General features: G+C 34.5%; 1 protein-coding gene across 2 annotated transcripts in view; it reads left to right on the top strand.

Annotated features, from left to right (window-relative positions):
* The window catches only part of LOC146539412 (furin-like protease 2), a 198,555-nt gene that overhangs the window by 163,853 nt on the left and 11,636 nt on the right, over positions 1 to 23,066 (top strand). For both annotated transcript variants that reach the window (XM_085185218.1, XM_085185219.1), the window contains exons 3-7: positions 9,806 to 9,910; positions 20,244 to 20,420; positions 20,521 to 20,655; positions 20,828 to 21,135; positions 21,220 to 23,007. In XM_085185218.1, the coding sequence (XP_085041344.1) occupies positions 9,806 to 9,910; positions 20,244 to 20,420; positions 20,521 to 20,655; positions 20,828 to 21,135; positions 21,220 to 23,007 (2,513 nt within the window). The remainder of the gene's footprint in view (positions 1 to 9,805; positions 9,911 to 20,243; positions 20,421 to 20,520; positions 20,656 to 20,827; positions 21,136 to 21,219; positions 23,008 to 23,066) is intronic.

Raw genomic sequence — 23,066 nt, 5'->3', positions numbered from 1 at the left:
TATAAAGTAAGACTTAATTTTAATAGTCTTTTTTTTTCTTGCAATGAAGCATAATTTTGATAGTTATTAAATATGAATAAGATTATGATTTTGACTTTCGAAATTTTTATATAGAAAAATATATAGGTATATATATTTTTTTTCTTTTAGACTCGTACGAAATAAATATCAAACAGAGTGAAGGAAACCGATTCTTTTTATTTTTTGTATTAAGTTGTGTTTCGTAATAATTAAATGCCATCTAAATTTGTGGATGATAGAGAAATTGTAAATATCGTCGCTAAATTTTCTTTGTCTATTTTATAAAATACGAAATTTCAAGTAAAAACTACGAAATTTTGACAACATAAATAATATATTATACATACATTTGTATTTACATACATGTATTTCGTTGAAACTGTCTCAGGGACGAGTCTTTCCAAGTATCTTAGATCCCAACTCGAGGCTCCCGTGAGATGAACATGTCGTCTTTACTATCACATTAGCGTGCTGAGAATATTCACTGTGCATCGCAGTGAAATGGCATACGTTTGTTGCATATATGCTTATTTAGACAAGTGCTGTAATATTAAAGAAATATACCTGGTTAAAGGTGGTGGGCGTTTAAGAAATAAGGAATATAAAAAATATATTTATCTATTTTTATAACATAAACCAATATTCTTTATTCCACAAATACATTTATCTCTAAAATAAAATAAAATTTTGAGCTCCGCTTTCCCCCCTCATTGGGTTAGCATTATAATGGCCCAATATTATACCTTTATAAATCCATGCTATTGAAACAAAACAAAATATTAGGTATTTAATGGGTTTTATCACGCAACCAGGAAGATTTATCCTACCTCATTATATTTGGTGGAGGTAGGTGTAGGTACGAGGTCGGCAAGGCCTCCTCTACCCCACCGGGATCAGGTACAGCGTACGGTGAATACGAATCGAAAAACGATCTCTCTGTAATCCCTATGAATATATTATTAGGTGGTGTTATTACTCTATGGCTACTTTGTAAGTTTTGTTACAACTCTAGAAGGTATATAAGACATTTTGAATATGTTTAACTGTAAATATGATGGTTGTGGATCCCAAAGCGGAGAATGGAGTGACTTGACTCTAGGTTAATTTTGCCTACCCTGCTACATACAGATACAACATCATAAAATCAAGATTAAGAGATATGAGTATACTTTGCCGTTCGAACTATCTTAGGTTAATATTAAATTTCTAAGTGACAAATAGGTAACGCAGTTGTAAAACTGCACGTGTTACTCTAGCTTTATAAAACAAATCTTTTTGTTTCATCTTTTTATATTTTTTGTCAATAACTTATGCAGTACTTTCTTTTTATGATATTGCAGTTGCACAATAAATATTACAGGATGCGATGGTCGTAGTTTCAATTCCAGTCACAATTACTTTTTCAATTTTTTTTTCGGGTTACAAGAACTAACCCTTAAAAATACCCTTACAGAAATAAATCAGATAAAACTATACCTCATTATAGTATTTAGAATTATTTGACATAACGCCATTTCCCTTGAGAGTGACAGAGGGAAATGTCACCTCGCTTTGCCCAGAATCCCCTATTTGGATGTACTGGACCGCGTCGAATTTGTATGTTTAATACAAACACGCGCTGCAGCGGAGCTCGTTCTAATGTACTTTTGGGTTACACACGAACGTCAATCGAATCTAGTCCGATATTGACTGAAGAAGTCTTTGGATATTTCATTTGGTTTATCTGTAACAATCATGGTATTTTTTTTTCAGGTTTACGATTTAATCCTTTATGGCAAATGTGAGAAATGTAAAAAAATCATTTCGCATGGGAGTCGAACCCAATATCGCAATAGTTAATAGTCAGTCACCATAATAGTATGATGTAGTCTAGTTGGGGGTGTCGTTGACCGGGTCGGTCGTAGGTTCGATTCTCTCTCAAGGGTATGAAATATTTAGTATTTTCATGGCCTCGTTCTCGTTACACGTAATGCCTCCAGAATTCGGAAAGTGGGAAACGTAAGTAATTGGAACGGAGTGTCTAACTAGTCTTGCCTCCCTCTGCCTGCCCTGCCATGTACGAGATACAATCAGGTGGCTCAATACTCATGGAAAGAGAGAGAGAGAGAGAGAGAGAGAGATAGATGAGTATAATTATAATAATAATTTGGTCAAAATGTTTAATTTATCCTTAAATGTAAATAAATTGAACAAAGTAATGATATTTAAAACTAGGTTAACTTTGCTCATCCCATTGGGGTCAGTTAATGTCTATGGGACTTTTGTTATTTAAACTCAATTGGCAAGCAGCAAAAGGGGCAACGGATCTATCACTATCCGGCGATCATTTCCGTTGGGATGCCACAAATTAAAGGATGAAACTTTAATGAATCAATGATTCAAACTAAAATCCAACAATATTCAATAATTATTAAATCCAAACTAACACCAGCTCCCGCGAGACAAAGGAAACGTATGACAAGGGTCCAAATCGTAGATATTAATTTGTAAGCATATTAACTAACATTCGCGCAGTGGCAACCCTGACGGGACTATACTAATTTGCTGGGACTAATATCGCCAGGCGCTGTACATTATGTCGAAATTAATTAAAGCTCGCTGTGATTTGTCGACGGGAACGGATATTCTGATCCTTGGGAACCACTGATGTGTAAATATGTCTTCTAAGATGAAGTTCAAATTCATATTGAACAGCTACAGAAACTAATTTATATAAAATTCAAAATTTTGATGAGATTTGATTTTTTTTTTTCAGCTTCTCGCTGTATTCCGCACACAGCAAGGTGGGCAGAGGGAACCTAGTGTTAAAACACTCCGTTCCCCGCTTACCGCTAAATTTTTGGAGGCATTGCGTGTTGATTGGTTGAACTCAACGCCGCGTTTTGCCTCGACACCAGAGAAACATCATCCTATTTCCTAGATCAGGCTATTCCATTATCGACCACGATATGAGTTTTTATGTTACCCTACAAGCTCCATTAGCTATCCCACGGGGAATAATTAGTTAATTATTAAAATCGGTAATCTACTAACAGAATATTTTATTGCAATAAATATAACCATCATATTACAGATGTTATGTTATTCATATAGTAATAATTATTATTTATAAATGTTTGTCCAATAATTTAAAGCCGATTAGTTCGCAATTTATAGTAACATTCTATTTATTAATGTTATCATATTATATTATATGGTTTGACAATAATTTATTAAACAAAATTGTCATTATATTTTCATTTAATGAAAATTGTTAAAGTAATTGCTGTTACGGATATGGATGATTTTGATTGTTATTTAGTTTTGCAATATTTAATATTTTCATTTTTTTGTTCTGGTAATGAGGCTAAGCGAGGCGTTGGGTTCTGCAACTCTATACGTAATGCCTCCAGGTCTTATTTCGAATGGATTATCTTAACACTAGAATTCCAGGTTCTTTCTACTTGACATGAAGCTGAAAACAAAAATAGACGAAACGAAAACTCCATACTTATTATCTTCCTTAATACAAAATGAATATATATGCATTAGTACATTATTATTTAATCATCTACATGTAATTCGTTTTTCTCTATAAACTCATTTAACATCTGTACGTACGTAGACTTGAAGAAATTTGGTATTCAAGTAGAAAGTTTCATTAGTTCCGCTCAACTGACTTATAAAGTGTTCCCCAACTCGGCTATGTATCTTTTACTGGGTTTAATTTAGCGTACGCCTAATATTCGAAAAGTTCATCTCGCCTGTCTTTGGTATGGTTCAAACTTTTGTATTATTTCTTATTTCAATATTGAACATCGTGGGAGTGTCTGTCTCCTTTTGAGGTCGTCTCCTGTTGACTTTATATTTCTTTAATAAATATATGTAAGTTTTCTTTATTAAGACGTCTATGGTATAAATGGTTATTTTCCTTTTTTTTAAATTTCGTATTAGGAATTGTGATTTCGACTTCCACTTGGGAAAATTAATCATTTCTTTTCTCCGATTTTCTTTATATAAATATTAAAAAGAATTTACGAGAGGCCAGTGTAGTAGTCAGAGGCAGAGTTTGACAGTTAATGATTCGATTGCCATTCGAGAAAATTTAATATTGAATATTTTCATTTCTTCGCTCTGGTGTCAAGGTAAAGTGCTGCGTTGAGTTCCTAGTAGTTGAGCTACTTAAAAGTAATGCGTCCAGAATTTGGCGGATTTTACATTTATTATTACATACTATCGAAATTCACAAATTACAATTACACCAGTTTCACAATTAAGGTGCAAATAGGCATTTTGATGGCGAGCCTCAATCACGTAAGACTGCACTGCACGTCGATAGAGCGCTATATTGCATAATGTGTACACACGAATGCATATTGCGTTAGGCTGTTTACATACAACTAATGTATGTATATGTAGGTCTCACGTATGTATTTAAAACGCGGCGTTAAGTTCGGCCACTCAACACGCAATGCTAGAAGAATTCGGTGGAAAATGGGAAACAGAATTGTCTTATTGGGAGCGAAGTGTCTACCCTGCTTATACAGAGTGAAAAGCTACAAAAAATGTACATGTAGCTTTCACTGTAAACGTTGTTTAGTTTTGACTCATGCCGGTATATTAAAATACCTGCGTTTCGCATGTGTAACGAAGAAATTGTAGTTACTTGAGACTGTCTTGAATTTAAATGATAGATGCAAGTTCGATCCCCACTCTATGGAATGATTGTTTATGTTAGTTTAATATTTTCATTTTAATAATGTACGGGTAACGGTAATGCTACAAGGATTATACAGAATAATGTAAGGTTAACGGATATAGGAGACGGAGAGATTTTACTTAACTCTCTGACCCTGCGAAATGGTTAAATCTGAAAAATGTCATTCTAAGATACACTATAGCAGGCCTTGTGTTTACTTTGAAGGATATTTTATACATTTGTATTTTAACTAACATAACCTGTGTTTTAGATATGCACTTGGCGTCTGTTCCGTGCCTTATCAGGTCATATCGGTCTACATGGACTGTGTGTACACTAACTTTACCTCCTGACCTAGTGTGACCTACATATTCGTGTTGATGATTTTTAAATAGAAAAATGTATTTTTTTTTCATCAGCAAAATTAAAATGCAAAAAAAGTTAGATTTTATCTTCACTTTTATAATTAAAATCAAATAAAAATTATATTTATTAATTAAAATTAAAAAGTCTATATATTCTTTGAGTATTCTGACATATTGTACTTAGATGCCGTCGCGGCGCAGGAGCGTAAGCGTGTGACTTTTCACTCATGATGGTTGTGGGTTCTATTTCCACTCGGGGAATTAATAATTATTTATTAATGTTTTCATTTTTTTGGAGTGTCTCAACACTAACTACACACACCGGCATAATTAGAGGAACACAAACAAAAAAGGATTTTTTTTTTACAATTTGTGGGTAATAGTACAAGTGGTTCATTTATTTAAATTATTACTTTCGTATAATATAACATTTTGAGACATATTGACATTTTTCAATAATGCAACAGAAATTATACCCTTTTAAGTGTTTGTTGACAGTCAGCGCTTGTAAGTGTTTTCGATAAGAAGTTTGTTTATGCAGTCAATGGTGGCCCTAGCTCATTTTGTTGTTGTTGTTTGGAGATTTAACATTGTATTGCATACAAAATGAGTGACTTCGGTTGCAGGTAGCAACCGAAGTCGCCAGAGCTGTGACATTGATAGAGGAAGTTCACACATACCGTTCAGTGAGTCAAATGTTGGGTGTATCAGTATCTGTGATCCATCGTAATGTGAAACGATACAGACAGACAGGATCTTATGTGCGGAGGCGGGGACAAGGCAGAAATGGTGCAACCAGTGCCATAGACGAACGTTTTATAAGGGTGCAAACTTTGAGAAATCGTCGTCAAACAGCTGTTCAGACCCGAAATCTCTTGGAAGAAGTGCGTAACGTGCGTGTAAGTGAACGAACGATAAGAAGAAGGCTTACTGAAGTTGGTTTAAAGTCATACATACCAGCCAAAGCGCCTTAACTTGAGGTAAGTCATCGAGTTGCAAGATTATTGTTCGCTCGTCAGCACCAACATTGGTCAGATGAATAGAGTCGTGTTTTATTCTCTGATGAAAGCCGGTTTTGTGTAAATTTCATCGATGGACGGGAAAGGATGTGGAGGTATCGAGGAGAACGATATAATCAAGCAAATTTTACCGAAACAGTGTCATACGGTGGAGGGTCTGTCATGGTGTGGGGTGGCATAACTTTAACAGCCCGCACCGCTTTGGTCATAATTGATGGCGGTTCTCTTACTGCACACAGATACACAACCGATATCTTGGAACCTCATGTTATGCCTTTTGCCCCATTTATAGGCCCAAATTTTATATTTATGCACGATAACACCTGGCCCGACACTGCTCGCGTAGTTTGTGATTACATTAATAAAGTCGGAATTACCTAAATGGACTGGCCAGCACGATCTCCAGATATGAAACCGATAGAGCATGTCTGGAACATGATTGGACGAAGACTACAAAAGAAAATTCCATCCCCCAGGAATATTGAAGAGTTAAAATTGGCGCTGATTGAAGAGTGGGGCAATTTGCCCCAGGAAATGATTAAAAATGTCATTATGAGCATGGGCAAACGTATTCGAGCTCTATTAAGTGCCCGCGGAAGCAAAACAAGATGTTAATAATGATTGTTAATAACCTTTGCAAAGAAAATTTGATTTTAAAAAATTATCGTAAAATTCAAAATTTCTCAAATTTGTTTTTTTGTCTGTATTTTTAGAAATAAATAATGTTCAACCCTACTTTCTGTTGTCTCATATTCATTTTGAATAACAAAACTTAAATGAACTGAAAAACATTCACGAAAATCTAGTAATTAAAAAAATATATGCTTTATTTGTCTGTTCCTCTAATTTTGCCGGTGTGTGTACATATAGGATTTCTACTAGGGTAGGCCTGAACTGATATACTAGGTATATATCAGGGTACCCTGGTAGGACTACCAGCCTGGCCTGATATATAGGTACAGGACGCAGGATGAAGCAGAAAAAAAAGTATACTGACATTACTATCACATAAAAAGTAATGGTAGCTTCTTTTCTTCTTCTTTTTTCTTTTTTTGTGTCCATAATGTTTAAAACGTTGCTTAAAACACGACCTTAATACGTTCGTTAGTTACCGCAGTGGGGGAAACGAAAAGAAACATGAAAAAGTGGCGAAAAGTTCTTTTGAAAGCATAAATAGGGTATAAATTATTGTAGCGTACATTCGAATATTTTCATAGATAGTATTTCGTTAAGTTAAAAAAAATTACAGCTCAGTGAGCAGATGTTTCGAGCCAATTCCCGTTGACCTTGCCCCGTTGCTCCCGGTGGATATCGATGAGGTATTCTTTTTTGTATGGAATATTTATGGTAGCTGGAGGACCTTTTGATGCGTACGATATGCGTTGCCATAGTGATGGGTCACTGTGTAATACTATTATTTTTTTGAAAAAAATTCTGCCGTCATGCCGTCATTTCTGCCGTCCTTCTCTATAACACTAAAAATAACTGTGCCAAATTTTCATACTAGTCTGTCCGCACAATTTTCGTAAAAAGAATACAAAGTTTTTGCTTCACATATTAGTATATAGATTATAGTTAACTAAGATTACAATTGGTTATACATTTATATATAAGCACTAACCTGCTGGTTCTAACATTCGAAACGTATTTTCTTTTAAAAAAATATTCAAGTACCTGTTGAACCAATAAAGGTGCCTAAAAAACTGGAGTTTTCTTCATTCGTTAAATTCCTGCGTGAAGTCTAAATAAAAAGTACCTACGCGTGAAAACGATCTTTTTAGTAAACCTCTAGAGTCTAGAGGTTTTTCATGGTTAAACAGTCTTGGAACGTATAATGCCTAATGTAAATTTGACACGTGGGGCTGTATTGGTTTTACTAAAAAGATTTCTTGATAAATATAGTACGGCATTAAGAACCATCTAAAAATAATTATATAAATTAACTTCGACAGTGTAACAAACTTCTTTTTTCTTACTGTTTAAAATTTCTAAGACTTAATTTTATATTAAAAACTCAAACAAAATACAAATTAAAAATAAATAATGTAAATTTCTGGCAAATTGCTTGCCAAAAATGATAACTATAGAGTACATTTATCAATGTAATTATAAATACTGGAAATGAAAAAATTTCATGAACTTAAATTATAAGGGTAAAAGGCATGAAACTTATTTTAAAACAAAATGTTTATTCGAGTTGATGCCTTATCTAAAACCGCAAGAAAAGGCGAAATCTGTACAAACACAAACTTCGAATCGTTTCCCTGTTTCCCAACAAACGACTCAGCTTAATTAACTTATGTATAAATTCCCCAAAGATTACCGTCGGGCTTAACTCTAAATGCAACTCCTTAAACCCGTGTACCCATTTGCCTATAGTTGATAATTAATTATGATAGTGATTTTCAAAGTTATATTTATCTTTAGCAGCTTCGTGCTGTATCCCGCTTATAGGGTAGGCAGAGGGAACCTACAATTAAAACACCTCCGTTCCCCACTTTCCGCCGAGTTTCAAGGCATTGCGTGTTGAGTGGTGGAACTGAACGCTGGGTTTTTGCCTTGGTGGCGGAGCGAAAGTGGGTGAGGATGGAACCCATAACCGTCGCATTACAGTCACACCCTTGCGCCACAAGTCAGATTTTCAAAATATTATGTTATGATTCTTCTATATGATTTCTTTTACCTCAACCCGTGTTTTCAGCTTTATTCTAATAATTGTGATAAACTTAAAAATGCTTAAATATGTTAAACAAGCAACTCAAACTATAAAAGTTAATTTTAATTTTGTCGGTGGAAGTAAAGCTTTACGCTAGGAATCTTGATGTTAATTATTAACGAAGATGAAATCCGGCCAATTGGCGTAGATTCGTTTAGTCTGAATTGAATAATTGACAGCTTTAAGCCGTTTCGAGATCCGTCAATTTCATTATCTCGAGATCAAGGAGATCATCGTTTCTCTCATTTTTTAGGGTTCCGTGCTTGGATTCTTTATGAGCTATTTAATAATACCGTTCTCGTAAATTTGTGTTACAAGAAATTGGAAACTGCTTCTAACATTTGTTACCCCACACAAAAAGAACTTATTGATGTAAGTTTATGTCGCTTATATTATATTTTGGTAATTATCCAAACATCTATATTATAATTAATGGTTATACGGAACCATACTATGTGAAATAAACTCGATATTCTAACGCCACTTAACTTTATATCTGTCAAATGTGACATTGATTGTACTTTTACCTTGACTTTACTCCAATTAATATTGCCATCCCTTTTAAATGTTCGCTTGTCACTGATCAAGAGTAATTTAAATGAAATGAGCAATCGTTTTTTTATGTACTATTTAGAAGAAATATTTTTTTTAGCTTCGCTTTGTACTTAGCAGGATAAGAAGAGGGAACCAAGGAACTTAGTACAACCTTCCTTTTTCCACTTTCTATTGTATTCTTGGGGCGTTACGTCTTGCGTAGCGGAACTCATGAAAATATTAAGTATTCCATTTTCTGGAGTGGGAATCGAATCTCCCAATCGTCATGCAGTCACCTCTTGTGCCTCTGCGCCACTACTGGCCTCAAGAAATATAATTATTTATTTTACAAATGTTATAGAAAATAGTTATAGAAAATAAATTAAACTAAAAATTGAATTTCATAGATATATAAAACAAATAAAACACTAAAAATATGCTTAATAATGTTTTTTTTTATTTATTGTTACAGATCGGGGCCCTTAAAGGATATTACCTTTTTTCACACCACAAAGTCCACAAAAGATCGACAGAACCCAGTTACGAGCATCACCACAAGCTGATACACGAGCCTGAGGTAATTAAGCATATAATCATAAAAAAAATATCAGCTTCACGCTGTATCCCGTTGAGAGGCATTGCGTGTTGAGGGGCAGAACTCAACGCCGAGCTTTGCCTCCGACACCAGAGCGAAAAAATAGAATTATAAACGTAAATAAATATTTCACTTCCTCGAGTGAGTATCGAACCTACAACCGTCGCGTTACAGTCACACCCTTGAAAAAAAATACATCACAGTTCCATGGGAACATTGTGAATCTGGGATACTTTTGAGTTCTTATCTATAATATTCGATAAAAACGATTTCTATGAGACTGGCAGAAATGAATGGTATAAAGGGACATGGAGCAAGTTAAGAAACTAAAAACTAACTCTTGGAACGAAACTAAAATGAAAGTTATAACATACTTTCATTTAATACTTTATTTCATTGCTTTTTCACATTTATTAATATTTAACGAATCGTCGTGATTTTTTTGTTTTTAAGGTTTAAAATTAAAATTTCAACTTAAATTTTTCACATAACTTTTTAAATATTTAATATAAATCTACCTTAAGCCGGCGCGAAGGAACATATATATATATAAATATATTTTGTACATCAAAATGAGGACATATTTCGTGAGATATGTACGTTATGAGACAAAAACATGACGGAATGAGGGTACGAGCTATTTGAAATGACAAAAAGATTAAGCGTGGCAGGAAATTTTATTAGAATTTAAAAGGGTTAAGCGTAATAGGTTCATTTGGCTTCTTTTCTTTTTGAATGAGTTTTATATAGTAAATGAGGATTTCTTTTAGAAGTTTGCAAGTATTTGTCAGTATAATTTGTCTAATTATACTGGTATATAAACGCGACAGGTTGTGGGTTCGATTTCCACTAGTAAAATTTAATATTTTTATGTCCTCGCTCTGGCAACGACACGTAGCGTTGAGTTCCTCCACTCAAAACGCAACGCAAGCCTGAAGAATTCGGCGGAAAGTGGGTAACAGAAGTATCTGAATGAGAGTGTCTTAACACTACTTTCCCAGGTTCTGCCTAACCTTGTATGTTAAATTTCATCTTTTTAAAAACACTATTTCTGTCTTTGTGTGGCTAGAGCTAAATATAGCATTGAAACATTATCATGCTAACATTGAAAATAGACTGTAAGGTCCATATTTTCCCATTTATCTAATCTCTTTGAGTAACGAATCTAAAAAAAGAACGAAACAAAAGCATATCGACTAATTAATTAGCCCCGTTCCAATATCATTTATCCCATCCAAAACTAATTCCATTTTCGCTATCATTAACACAGACAGCGTTTATCTCTGCAGCGCATATCGAAAAGTTATTACTCAGTCCAGATTTGGATTATCGTGCGGCGTTCGCTTTGACACAACACACCAGCTAAAATAACAGTGTAATCTGGCAGTATATCAAATTGCAATGGTTCATAGCTTAGTGTTAGCGAGATATTTGATAGCGGTAATAGCTGGTGCCTAATTGATGCGTGTTTGTTTGGCACGTCACGTCACTCTGTCACGTTGATTGCGATCGGTCGTGGTGTGCTGGTTTTGTGAGTGGGGGGTGGTGTGTGTGTGGGTTTTTGCATGAAAATATTGGTTATTTTTTTTAATATAATAATGATAAATGTTATAAATATATAAATGATAATAATTTCTCTTTGGTTTGTCTAAGTAGTGCTATGTTAGTTGAGGGTAGTTATAAATTAATTGAATTACGACTGCGAACGTGACAGGCTGTGGGTTCAATCACCATTCGAGGAAATAAAGATTTAATATTTTAATTTACTCGCTCTAATAAAGCGGCAAACACGGTGTTTAGTTCCGTCAATCAAGACGCAATGCTCGAAGAATTCCACGGAAGAGTTTTATTGCGAGTATCTAATGAATATATTACGATTTCATTATAAAGAAAACCGTTATCCCGTCGTAGACGCAAAAATAAATTACCAAAACAAAGGAGTATTTTGTTTCATATAATTAGGATTCTTTCGCATGACAGACATCTAGATGTTTATAATATGTGAGTAACGTGACAGTAATGCTATATCTCTATTAGATTTCTAATAACATTTCGTGTTATTAAAATTGAAATGAAATACATAACATTTTCCTTTTCTCCCTTTGGTAACGAGGTAAACCGCGACGTAGAAATCCGTCATTTTCGGCAAACCCGCAAAGTCTCCCCAATTCAACGCAAAATGTTAATGAACTTAAAGAACGGAGTGTCTTAACACTAGGTTCCCAGGTAGACTCTCCATACGTAGCGTGAATCTAGAAAAAAAAAGTATTTTAGTATGTTTTTTTATTTTATTTCCCACTTTTTAAATTATTGACATTATTGTAGAGCATTTGGATAGCGTTTCACTGTAAACGTGTCTCTCCAATTGATAGACCCGGCGCACGTACAAAATATCGCGAAAGTTATAATTCGAAATTTAGAAATGAAATAAATTTTACCTTTCAAGTGGGAATCGAACCTACACCCATCACTTATACTATGATACTAATTGCAGTATGACGTAATCATACAAATTTACATACGTATCAAACGCTATGTTAATAATTAACTTTGTGCAAGCGGCGCGCACGGGAACGCCGCGAGCTCATGATTGCCCATAAACTATTGATGTGTCTAATAATCTATAGATATTCTACGAGCTGCCACTCAATCAGGGAATATATATAAAGGGTTCAAATTAGGCGTAAAATTAACAACAATTTGATAGCTTTTGTTCGGTTCATTGAAGTTATGGTTGCACATTGTGGTCGTAGGTTATCGCACCTCGAGTGGTTTTCTTAGCTTTATGCTGTATCCAGTACATACGAGGGTAGATAGAGGAAATTTTGGTGTTGAGACACTCCGATGATCATTGCGTTTTTATTGATAATCATTGTGAGTTGAGAGTTTGCAGAACTCAACGCAAATAAATGTTTAATTCCCTCGAGTGGAAATCGAATCCACAACCTGTCGCTTTTCCAGTCACACGCTTGTTGCTCTGCCCCACGATTGGTCGAAAGTTAGTATATAATATAAAAAAAAATCTGATAACCCCCCCTTTTAATAAACAGTACCTACCACAAAGCAACTTGTTTTCTTACATCATATTTCAATATTCTCTGCAGTTTTCCCATTTGGAAGCCTAACGATAGTATGTATGAGGTATTCGGAATAGTAATTTGCAGATCTCTATATGATGGAGTACCAAAGGCATGTTTCTATTTCGACTCCTTTGATCATGTAAATAGAATATTGTGATATCGATCACTAGTTTATAGGTACGTTTGCCTTGAAGCGGCGAAGTAAATTGGTAGGTACTTGGAAACAAACTTCTGTCTGTAAATACTTTCTGCGCGCATATTAATTTGATATATTCTTATGTTCGGCCATAGAGATATAGATGAACGAATTTGGCGTACTTTGAATAATCGATGCACATATAAAATGTATGTATATAAACTGAGTTGAAATTTGACATGTTACAGTTGACATAGTAAGAGTAAGAGTAGATGAGAATAGGAGTAGTAAGAGTATTTTTTTCAAGAAAATCTAATAAAATAAGCTTTTTGGATTATGGCTTTGGTTGGTTTATTATATTTACTCAAGATACCATCTTTTAAACACAATTTTATATAACAAACATCTCCAGATTATATTACACTTGATGCATGCCGGCACTTGTCGCTTAAGTGGACGTCCCATTAAATCTTAATTAGCCGCTATACAGTGGCTAATCGTGTTTGTAACTCAATATCCTTAACTGATTGACGAATTGATGGTTCGATACAATGGAGAAGATCTTACTGGCTAAGTTATTATGCAAATAGTTTATTATCTATGCCTTATCTGCTAGGTAAGTTAATTGTAGTCTGTGTATCGTTTGTATATCTTTTTTTTCTGCAGCGTTAATCTCTGTCGTTTTATGCATAATGTCTTCTTTGAGTTAAAAAATAGGCTTCGAATTCCGTACTTTTCACCTAAAATGTAGGTGATGCAAAGTTATAATCTATATATATAAAAGGACTTGTCCTCACTGACTGAGGTAAGACGCACGCACAGCCGTAACCGCTGTTAGTAGAAACGTGGAATTTGGACAGATGTTTACTTTCGTAATCTGGACATCCACTAAGAAGGGATTTTGAAAAATTTTAACCCTAAAGGGGTGAAATAGGGGTTGATAGTTTGTATGGAAAAAAAATTAAATCGGCACCGATTTTCATAAAATTTTAAATTTAGATTTTTAAAAGTATTTAATTGAACACGTGTTTCATCGTTTTCTAGAATTCTCCCCCTAAGGGTGCATATAAGGGGTTGAAAGTTTGTATAGATTTTTTTTTTAAATCAGCACCAATTTTTATAAAATTTGAAATTCAGACTCTTAAAAATATTTAATTGAATATGTGTTTCATGGTTTTCTAGAATTCACCCCTAAATAAGCTAGCGAAGCTGCGCGCGTCCGCTAGTAATTTCATAAGCTAAAACAGTTTTATAATATAAAATAGAAATAATATATTCATTCGAACAACATTTAAATCATCGCTGCTCGATGAATTCAAAATAAATGAAGAGTAAGAAAAGTATATCTAGTGAACTGAACTTCTGACCTAACTCCATTGTTGTACTGTGAAACTTCGATACAATACGTCTACTTGAACAGTTAAACGCGTACAACTTTTTTTATTGTAAATAAAATGTTAAATTTATTAAAACTTCTAAGATGATTCAAGGATTGCACTGCTTGCTGTTAAAAATATTTATAATGTTTGTATTGGAAATATTGTTGTTATGAGATTGATATTCTTTCTTATAATTTCCTTGACTTTGGACTTTATTTGCGTTTATTTTTTTTATTGTATTAGGTTCTTCGATCTTTTAGTTTCCGGAAGGTGTCATTCACATTTGTAATGCTCTTGTAATTCATGATGTACCTATACGATTAAAACTTGATGTTAGCAAAACGAAGCAGCTTCATCATTATACTTTTTTCCAGGATAGGCAGAGTCGAATTCCGTCCAATTTTGTAAAATATTGTGCGTTAAGTGGCGGAACTTAAAGTTGTGTTTTGACCAGAGCGAAGAGATGAAAATAATTAATTGAAATACGTACATATTTAGAAAAGACAATTACAGTCTTGGCGTCTGATATTTTTGATTTTACCAAATTTTTAACTATTTGAAGCCTATGTGTGAATGATTAGGACAAAGAGAAATCCTCGCCATATACTTGGTTAAGAAACCAATGTTACTGTTTCTGCATATCTTCCAAAATTAATTAAATTAGAATTATTCATCGTTTTAAAACTAACTGCCCTCCATCTTGTCCAAATAAAAAATCAAGCAAAAATCGAAATAAAGGTATCCACGTGTGTTATACGGCCGTCCCAAGTGGACTCCAGAGTTAATAAAACTCCAGGGCGTGGCCTTACGCCTCTCTTCCTTGTTGATCAGCACCCTACATAATAAACAGCCCTCTACCAGCTCTATTATGCCCCAAGGAGCTTCATAATGAACTACTTCCTGACCTAGTATTTTAATTTTCATCGTTTTTTAATGTAAATAATATTGTCTGTAGCTTCCATGCAAAACATGGAACATTTATTATTTTATATCTCTAAAATTTAAGATATATAGCTCTATTCTATTAACTTAATCAAGTAATTGTGTTATTGGCCAATGCCTTGGGACAAAGGAGTCCTTGATAATTCTACTATTTGTTGACTCCAACAAGAAAGGTCTGAGCGTACCGTATGACTTTTTTGCGTAAATCTGTTTAAACCCTTTCGGACTCGCCACAGGACCTTCGCTTTATTAGTTTAGGACCCTATTACGTTACGGTGTATAAGCACAAAGAGGCTTTATTAAACCTCATACGTGTCTGCTCGTTTTTACTAACGGCCTAGGGGGCAAAGTGTTAGACTATTTGTTGCCATGACAATATAAGTTTATTTTGAGCTATGTATAGTATTTTATAATTTACATCGTTGTTTTATAAATAGGAACTTTAAAGCAAGTTTGGATACATCAATCAATTCACCCTTTCATTATATAGAAAAGGAAGTAAAATTAATACAGGAATATAAGAAAATTTTGCCTGAGACACGAAAACATAAAATGAGAATTATGTTCTACGAGAGTTCGATTCCCATTCATGGAATTTGAATATTAATAATATTTTAATTTCTTCGCTCTTGGGTCGAGGTAAAGCGCGGCGTTGAGTTCCGCCACTTAACATGCTATGCCTCCAGAATTCGAAGGAAATAATAGGCTTCCTCTGCCTATCCTCCTACATACTGGAATACATAGTGAAGCTGAAACAAAAAAAAAATGAATATATTCTACCAAAAAGTCAATCGCGCCTCGCGCCCGGGCGAAAAATTTTAAAATGATAAACCTAGTTAGATCTTGTCGAGACAACTATGTCAGTGTATTTACACAGCTGAGCGTATGCGTGCTAACAAGCGCCGTTAAAACAATACGGGGCCGGGTGTTTGTTCGCAAAAAGTGATTCTATCCGGGTGGGATTTGGAAAATATTTTCTGCTGGTGGATATCGTTAGGACGTTATGCCAGTGATATTTTTCTTTGTTACTTACATATTTTTCTACCGTGTGTGTGTTATTCGATTTCTGGTAAGTAGAAATGTGGATTCTTGGCTTCTTATTTGTATGTATGTGGGGATGTATGTTTTTGGATGGGTCTTGGATGATGGTTGATTATGTAGAAGGTGGTTTTTGATTAAATGCCTTTAGCTAACCATTTATATATGGCTTAAGGCTGTAGAGGCGCATCAGCACTGCATCTCAGATTAGCGCAAAGGTATTTTATTTTCCTCTTCTGATATCAAGTCAAAGCGCGGCGTTAAGCTCTGCGAAATACAGTATGAAGCTTAATATATTATATTATGTACGGTCGGTTTATACATATATGGCCAGATCTGTAAACATGTTTGCGGAAGATACAGCATGTAGAGCCTTTAAGACTTTCTTAGTATTGTATTTACAATGTTTTTATTTATTTCTTTGTTTTTGTCGGATCACTTTCCATAGAAACACAATCCTAATTTTTTGTCGCTGAATTATAGTAATTACATAGATTTTTTTCTTTCTTATTTATATTAGCCAATACAGAAGCTTAATAAACTTACGTATAAATGAGAATAACATTCAATTTTTTATATGTATCTATGAATGTTAAGTTCCTAAGATTTATTAAATCGACCTTAGCTTATAATATAAAGATAACATTAGAATTCACGATGTATTTTTAGTGGCTGTCTAGGTAATTTACTTTGAAAATATTAATTAATTTACTTAATGGTAATTTAAATGGTAATTTACTTAAAAATGGTAAATAAAGCACATTACCTACATGAATATTTTCGAATGTATTTCGCAAAATGAAGTGGTTTAATGTATCAAAGAGATGTTTGAGGAGCACGAGCATATGTAACCGAGCAGTGTGGTCGTCGTCTAGTTTTTACTCAATTACAGTATAAACTAACAAGTTGTAGTTGCTAATGAAAGTTTATCATATATATTATTATTTTTTTAAAGAGAACACAAGAGTGACTGTAACGCGACGACGGTCGTGGGTTCAATACCCAATCGGGGGAATGTATTATTATTTATTAATTTTTTTCGCTCTGGCACCAAGGCGAAAATCCTGACGTTGAGTTTTACTAAGGTTCTACGGCTCAATAAGCAAAGCCCCGAAAATGGTTACATGCCAAATGTCAATTTGCGAAGTTCTGAAAAGAGTTGGGTTATATTGCATGCTTATTTTATATTGATATTTAAATGAATTAATCGTAAAATTCAAAATGGCACTTTAGAATCGGGTTATTTTAGATAATAAAAGTAATATACAATAAGTTTACCCAATTATAAGTTCTAACGTACGTGACTGAAATCAGATAAAATGATAAATTTTTAAATTAAATGTCAATGTTTGTTTTTATATAGTATAGAATATACAAGTTTCCAACGTTATATTTAATTTAATACATACAATAGATAACGAACTGCAGCGGGGACGGGAAATATAACGATGCAGCGACGTTTTTATTCAATTACAGTGGCGCAAGACAAACAGTGTCTTTGTACGGACGTTCTGCGCGATTATGGTCTATGGCTCTCTCTGGCTGCCAATTAAAATGGGTTTTTTTTGTTTGTTTTATATTTATTTATCTATTAAATATTTCATATCAAATCATATTTCATATTTTTTTAAATTTCATATTTCATTTTAATTGCTAGGAATTTAAAATATTAAATATTTCATTTTCCCGATTGGGAATAGAACCCACAAGCGGTCACGTTTGCAATCACACAAGTGGGCTCCTGCTTATAAAATCAACTTCACGCTGTATCCCGCACTCAGCAGGATAAGCAGAAGGAATCTAGTGTTAATACACTCCGTTGTGTCGTAGTGGAACAGATTCTAAATGTAAAGATGATCTTTATTAAGATAGCGCGACGCGACTTTCTCAACGTACAGTATTCAGAATTTCAGCGAAAAATATTATAACGGAGTTTCCTGTCACTAAAATAGGGTTCTATGTCTAATCGTGAAGCTATGGATTTTAGGCTATGAGATCAAATTTTGCATAAGAGTATGGAGAATATTTGAAATTTTGCGAATGTTACCCTAATTTGGTCTACCGCTAGACAAAGGTGCTAGCAACAAAGTTATAACAATATAGAAGTTTGGCTCTAGCGAAATGTGAACGTACAGCTTAATTGGGTAGGGCCCTTATACGAGAGGCTTATGGAGGTAGGTGTGTCAAATCTTGGCATGCCTATAGTTTTATGAGCAATCTATATATCCTTAGACAAATTATCCTTTTTGCTGTCGATATTTTTTCATATAGGTACTATCTAGATGCGTGGAATATGCAAAGCAGTTTTGTAATAAAATTATTTTTGTTTAGTCTGGAATATATAGAATTAATAGAAATAAATAGAATTTTATCCCAGATTCGTCTTCGTATATATAATTTTGTTATTAAAAAGGCAGGACTTTTACACTTTAACTCAATTTAAATTGAATGTTAAAATGTGTATCATGAAATTCCCCAAAATTATTCTAATAATTACATTTAAAAAATCTAATTTTATAAAAATCTTCTTTTTCGAATGAACTGAAAATGTTCTACTTTATATTTAACTTATTATTCGGTAACGAACTACGCCGGGTGTTGCGGTGAAGTTTTTATTGAGTTATCCTGGCACAAGACAAACAATGTCTCGGTCAGTCGCTCAGACATGCGTTTGTGGTGCTCCTCTGTGGATCCTACTTTCTTGTTTATGCTTAAAAAGAGTTTTATAAATGAAATTATAAAATTTGGTAGGTAATATTAGTTGAAACAAAAATATTCAAATTGTTTAAATTGGAGTTTTTTTTTTGTAATATGCTTAATTATATTTATTATTTTTATCATCTTATGTTTTATCATTACTTATATTAACACAATTTTTTCAAAAAATATATCCAACAAAAAAATTTAAAAGTTCTATAATTTCCTTCACGGTTTTCACTCACAATTTGCGTTTAACAAAGACATATTATAATTTGAATATAAATAGCTCATCATATAATAATTACTTGCCTTTTCAACGTTTTGTATTCCTTCAGTTAGAAATTACCCTATTGTGTTGGTACTCGCGAGAGCAATGTAGTGCGGACGAACGCGGTCATTCTCATGTTAATACGAGGTTATTTTCTATATAGCTTCCTCTTCAATAGATTATAATGGAAAAGGCGTGTGGTTCGGGCGTATTGTACAGCTATTCTTTGGAAAATATGTTTAATTCAAATTTCTTGTTGGTGACTTTATTGACGATATATTTTGGACACGCATTTACATCAATTCTAAAAGATAGAATTTTATGTTAGGAATAAAATGATACAAATAATTCAGCTTCACTTAGAACAAAATGATTTACGTAATCTACTAAATTATCTTTAACATAATTTACGCTATTTTGTGTAATTGTCAGTAAATCAGAGGAAACTGGCATCTAAAATTGTCTTGTCTAAACAGAGGATGTCTTGTTTGCTACGCTTTGGGCGCTAAGAATTGGCCCATTGTTCACTGGTACCGCACGTACCAACTCGAGTGCTGTTAAAATCTCATTGTGAATGTAGATTTTTATTTTCTTTCAGAAATATTTATAATTGGTAGGAATTAACTTTTAAAGCTAAAATTGTGAGATCCCATCTTTTTACTTATGTACATACATTGATATTTAAGCTCTTATAGAATATTTTATTCAATAAGTTAATTTACGTATTTAGGTGCTAATTTTTTAAAATTTATTAACTGTATTTTTTGTTTAGGTAAAATGGTTCGAGCAGCAACGAGAGAAAAGAAGAATCAAACGGGATTATAATCCCTATGAGGGATCTCTATGGTCGCAGATTCAACGACGACTGCCTTCTCATCGTACAAGGCACAGGGCTATCAATCCTTCACCCTTCTTTCCGGACCCTTTGTACAAGGAGCAGTGGTACTTGGTAAGCGAAGTTAGACTTATTTTTAAAGTGAAATGAAAAACGAAATTAAATTCAATTTAGACACTCTGACACTATGCAAACAACTTCTTTATTCTAACAGAATGGTGGTGCAAAGGATGGGCTTGATATGAATGTGTCTCCAGCGTGGCAAAAAGGTTATACGGGTAAAGGAGTAGTAGTGTCTATTCTTGATGATGGTATACAAACAAATCATCCTGACCTTGCTCAAAATTATGTAAGTAGAGAAAATATTGAAATATTTATGCTTGACATAAAATAATTTTAATGCTCGTGCTTGACACAAATTAGTTTAAATAAATAAATTAACTTTTTAGAAAAATAAAATGGAATGACACTTAATAAAATAAAATATTTATATTTATCGAAATTGTTTCTTGCTCTCATAGGATGCTCTTGCCTCTTACGATATAAATGGAAACGACGATGATCCAATGCCTCAAGATAATGGCGATAATAAACATGGTACACGGTGCGCCGGTGAGGTAGCAGCAGTTGCTTATAATCAATACTGCGGAGTCGGTATCGCATATAATGCTAGTATAGGAGGAGTTAGAATGCTAGATGGCATCGTCAACGATGCTGTTGAAGCTAGAGCATTAGGATTAAATCCTGATCATATAGATATTTATAGCGCTTCGTGGGGTCCAGAGGATGATGGAAAAACTGTAGATGGTCCAGGACCATTAGCTAGGAGGTAAGTATTTTTCCATACCTATCTACTGTTATCCTGGAATTGTATTGTTTTTCTTCTAATATTAAAACAAGTTACTGCTTTTAGGGCGTTTATCTACGGTGTAACAAGTGGTAGACGAGGCAAGGGTAGTATATTTGTTTGGGCGTCAGGGAACGGTGGAAGACACACTGACTCCTGTAATTGTGATGGATATACAAATAGTATATTTACATTATCAATATCTAGCGCCACGCAAGGTGGGTATAAACCCTGGTATTTAGAAGAGTGTTCTTCCACTTTAGCTTCCACCTACAGTTCTGGAACACCAGGACATGATAAAAGTGTTGCCACAGTTGATATGGATGGTAGATTAAGAGCTGACCACATATGTACAGTAGAGCATACTGGAACTTCAGCATCTGCTCCACTAGCCGCTGGAATTTGTGCACTTGCTTTAGAAGCTAATCCAGATTTGACCTGGAGAGATATGCAATATTTAGTGGTTTTAACTTCAAGATCACAACCACTAGAGAAGGAAACTGGGTGGATTGTTAATGGCGTTAAGAGAAAAGTCAGTCATAAGTTTGGTTATGGTTTGATGGATGCTAGTGAAATGGTTAATTTAGCTGAACAATGGGTGTCTGTTCCTCCTCAACATATATGTAAATCACAAGAAATTAATGAAGATAAACCTATAGAATCTTCGTACGGGTATACTTTAAGTGTTCATATGGACGTGAATGGATGTAGTGGAACAGTGAATGAAGTGCGCTATCTTGAGCATGTTCAATGTAAAATATCACTAAGATTTTTCCCTCGAGGAAATTTACGTATTTTGCTCACTTCGCCAATGGGAACGACATCGTCATTATTATTTGAAAGACCTCGTGACATCATGAGTTCTAACTTCGATGACTGGCCATTCTTAAGTGTTCATTTCTGGGGTGAAAGAGCAGAAGGTAGATGGAGCTTAAAAATCGTAAATGCTGGTAATAGACATGTAAACCAGCCAGGAATCCTCAAAAAATGGCAATTAATTTTCTACGGTACAGCAACTGATCCTGTAAGATTGCGCTCTAAAAAGCCTTCAGCAGTGGCACCGCCATATGCATTTCCCACTGCAGCTGACGGATATGATGTCGGAGATTCTTTTTATAATACTGACGCGTTTAACAGTTACCAAAACTTTCCTTTATTTGCCGCCGGCTCAAATCCGGAAAAGGCAGTAGCAAGTCTCGATGGACATAACATTCCCTCGCCGCATGGGGAAAATGTCCTCGCCGATAGTAACGATAAGCGCGTCATGCATGAATGTGATCCCGAATGCGACGGTCAAGGATGCTATGGAAAAGGACCAACTCAATGTATCGCCTGCAAGAATTACAGATTAGACGATGCCTGTGTATCACGATGCCCGCCACGAAGTTACGCGAATCAGGGTGGTGTTTGTTTCCCGTGCCACGAGTCGTGCGAGACGTGTGTTGGGCCTGGGCAGGACTCATGCTTGACCTGTGCACCTGCGCACTTATTAGTGGCAGATTTAGGTCTGTGCTTACAACAGTGTCCTGATGGATATTGGGAAGATACTGAAGCGTCAACTTGTAGGCCATGTGCATCACATTGCTCTACTTGCTCTGAACGTGATTTGTGTACTTCTTGTGAACATCACTTAGTTCTTTACAATGGTACGTGTTCGGCCTCATGCCCGCCGTCCACATATGAAACGGATGATTATACATGCGCCAAATGTGATACATCCTGTGACTCTTGCTTCGGTTCAGAATCAACGCAGTGTCTAACGTGTCATCCATCGAACTATATCCTCGACGGCCGTTGCGTTAATGGTTGTCCAAATGGCTATTATCCCGACAAGAAGAGGAAGGAATGCATGAAGTGAGTGGCAAATATTTTTATATTATGAATGTATACATATTTTGATAAATATATTAATT

Source organism: Heliconius melpomene, chromosome 4 (assembly GCF_056956725.1).
Source record: "Heliconius melpomene rosina isolate 202511_hmr_F chromosome 4, ASM5695672v1, whole genome shotgun sequence".
NCBI lineage: Eukaryota > Metazoa > Arthropoda > Insecta > Lepidoptera > Nymphalidae > Heliconius > Heliconius melpomene.
This window is presented reverse-complemented; position numbering and strand designations above follow the sequence as displayed.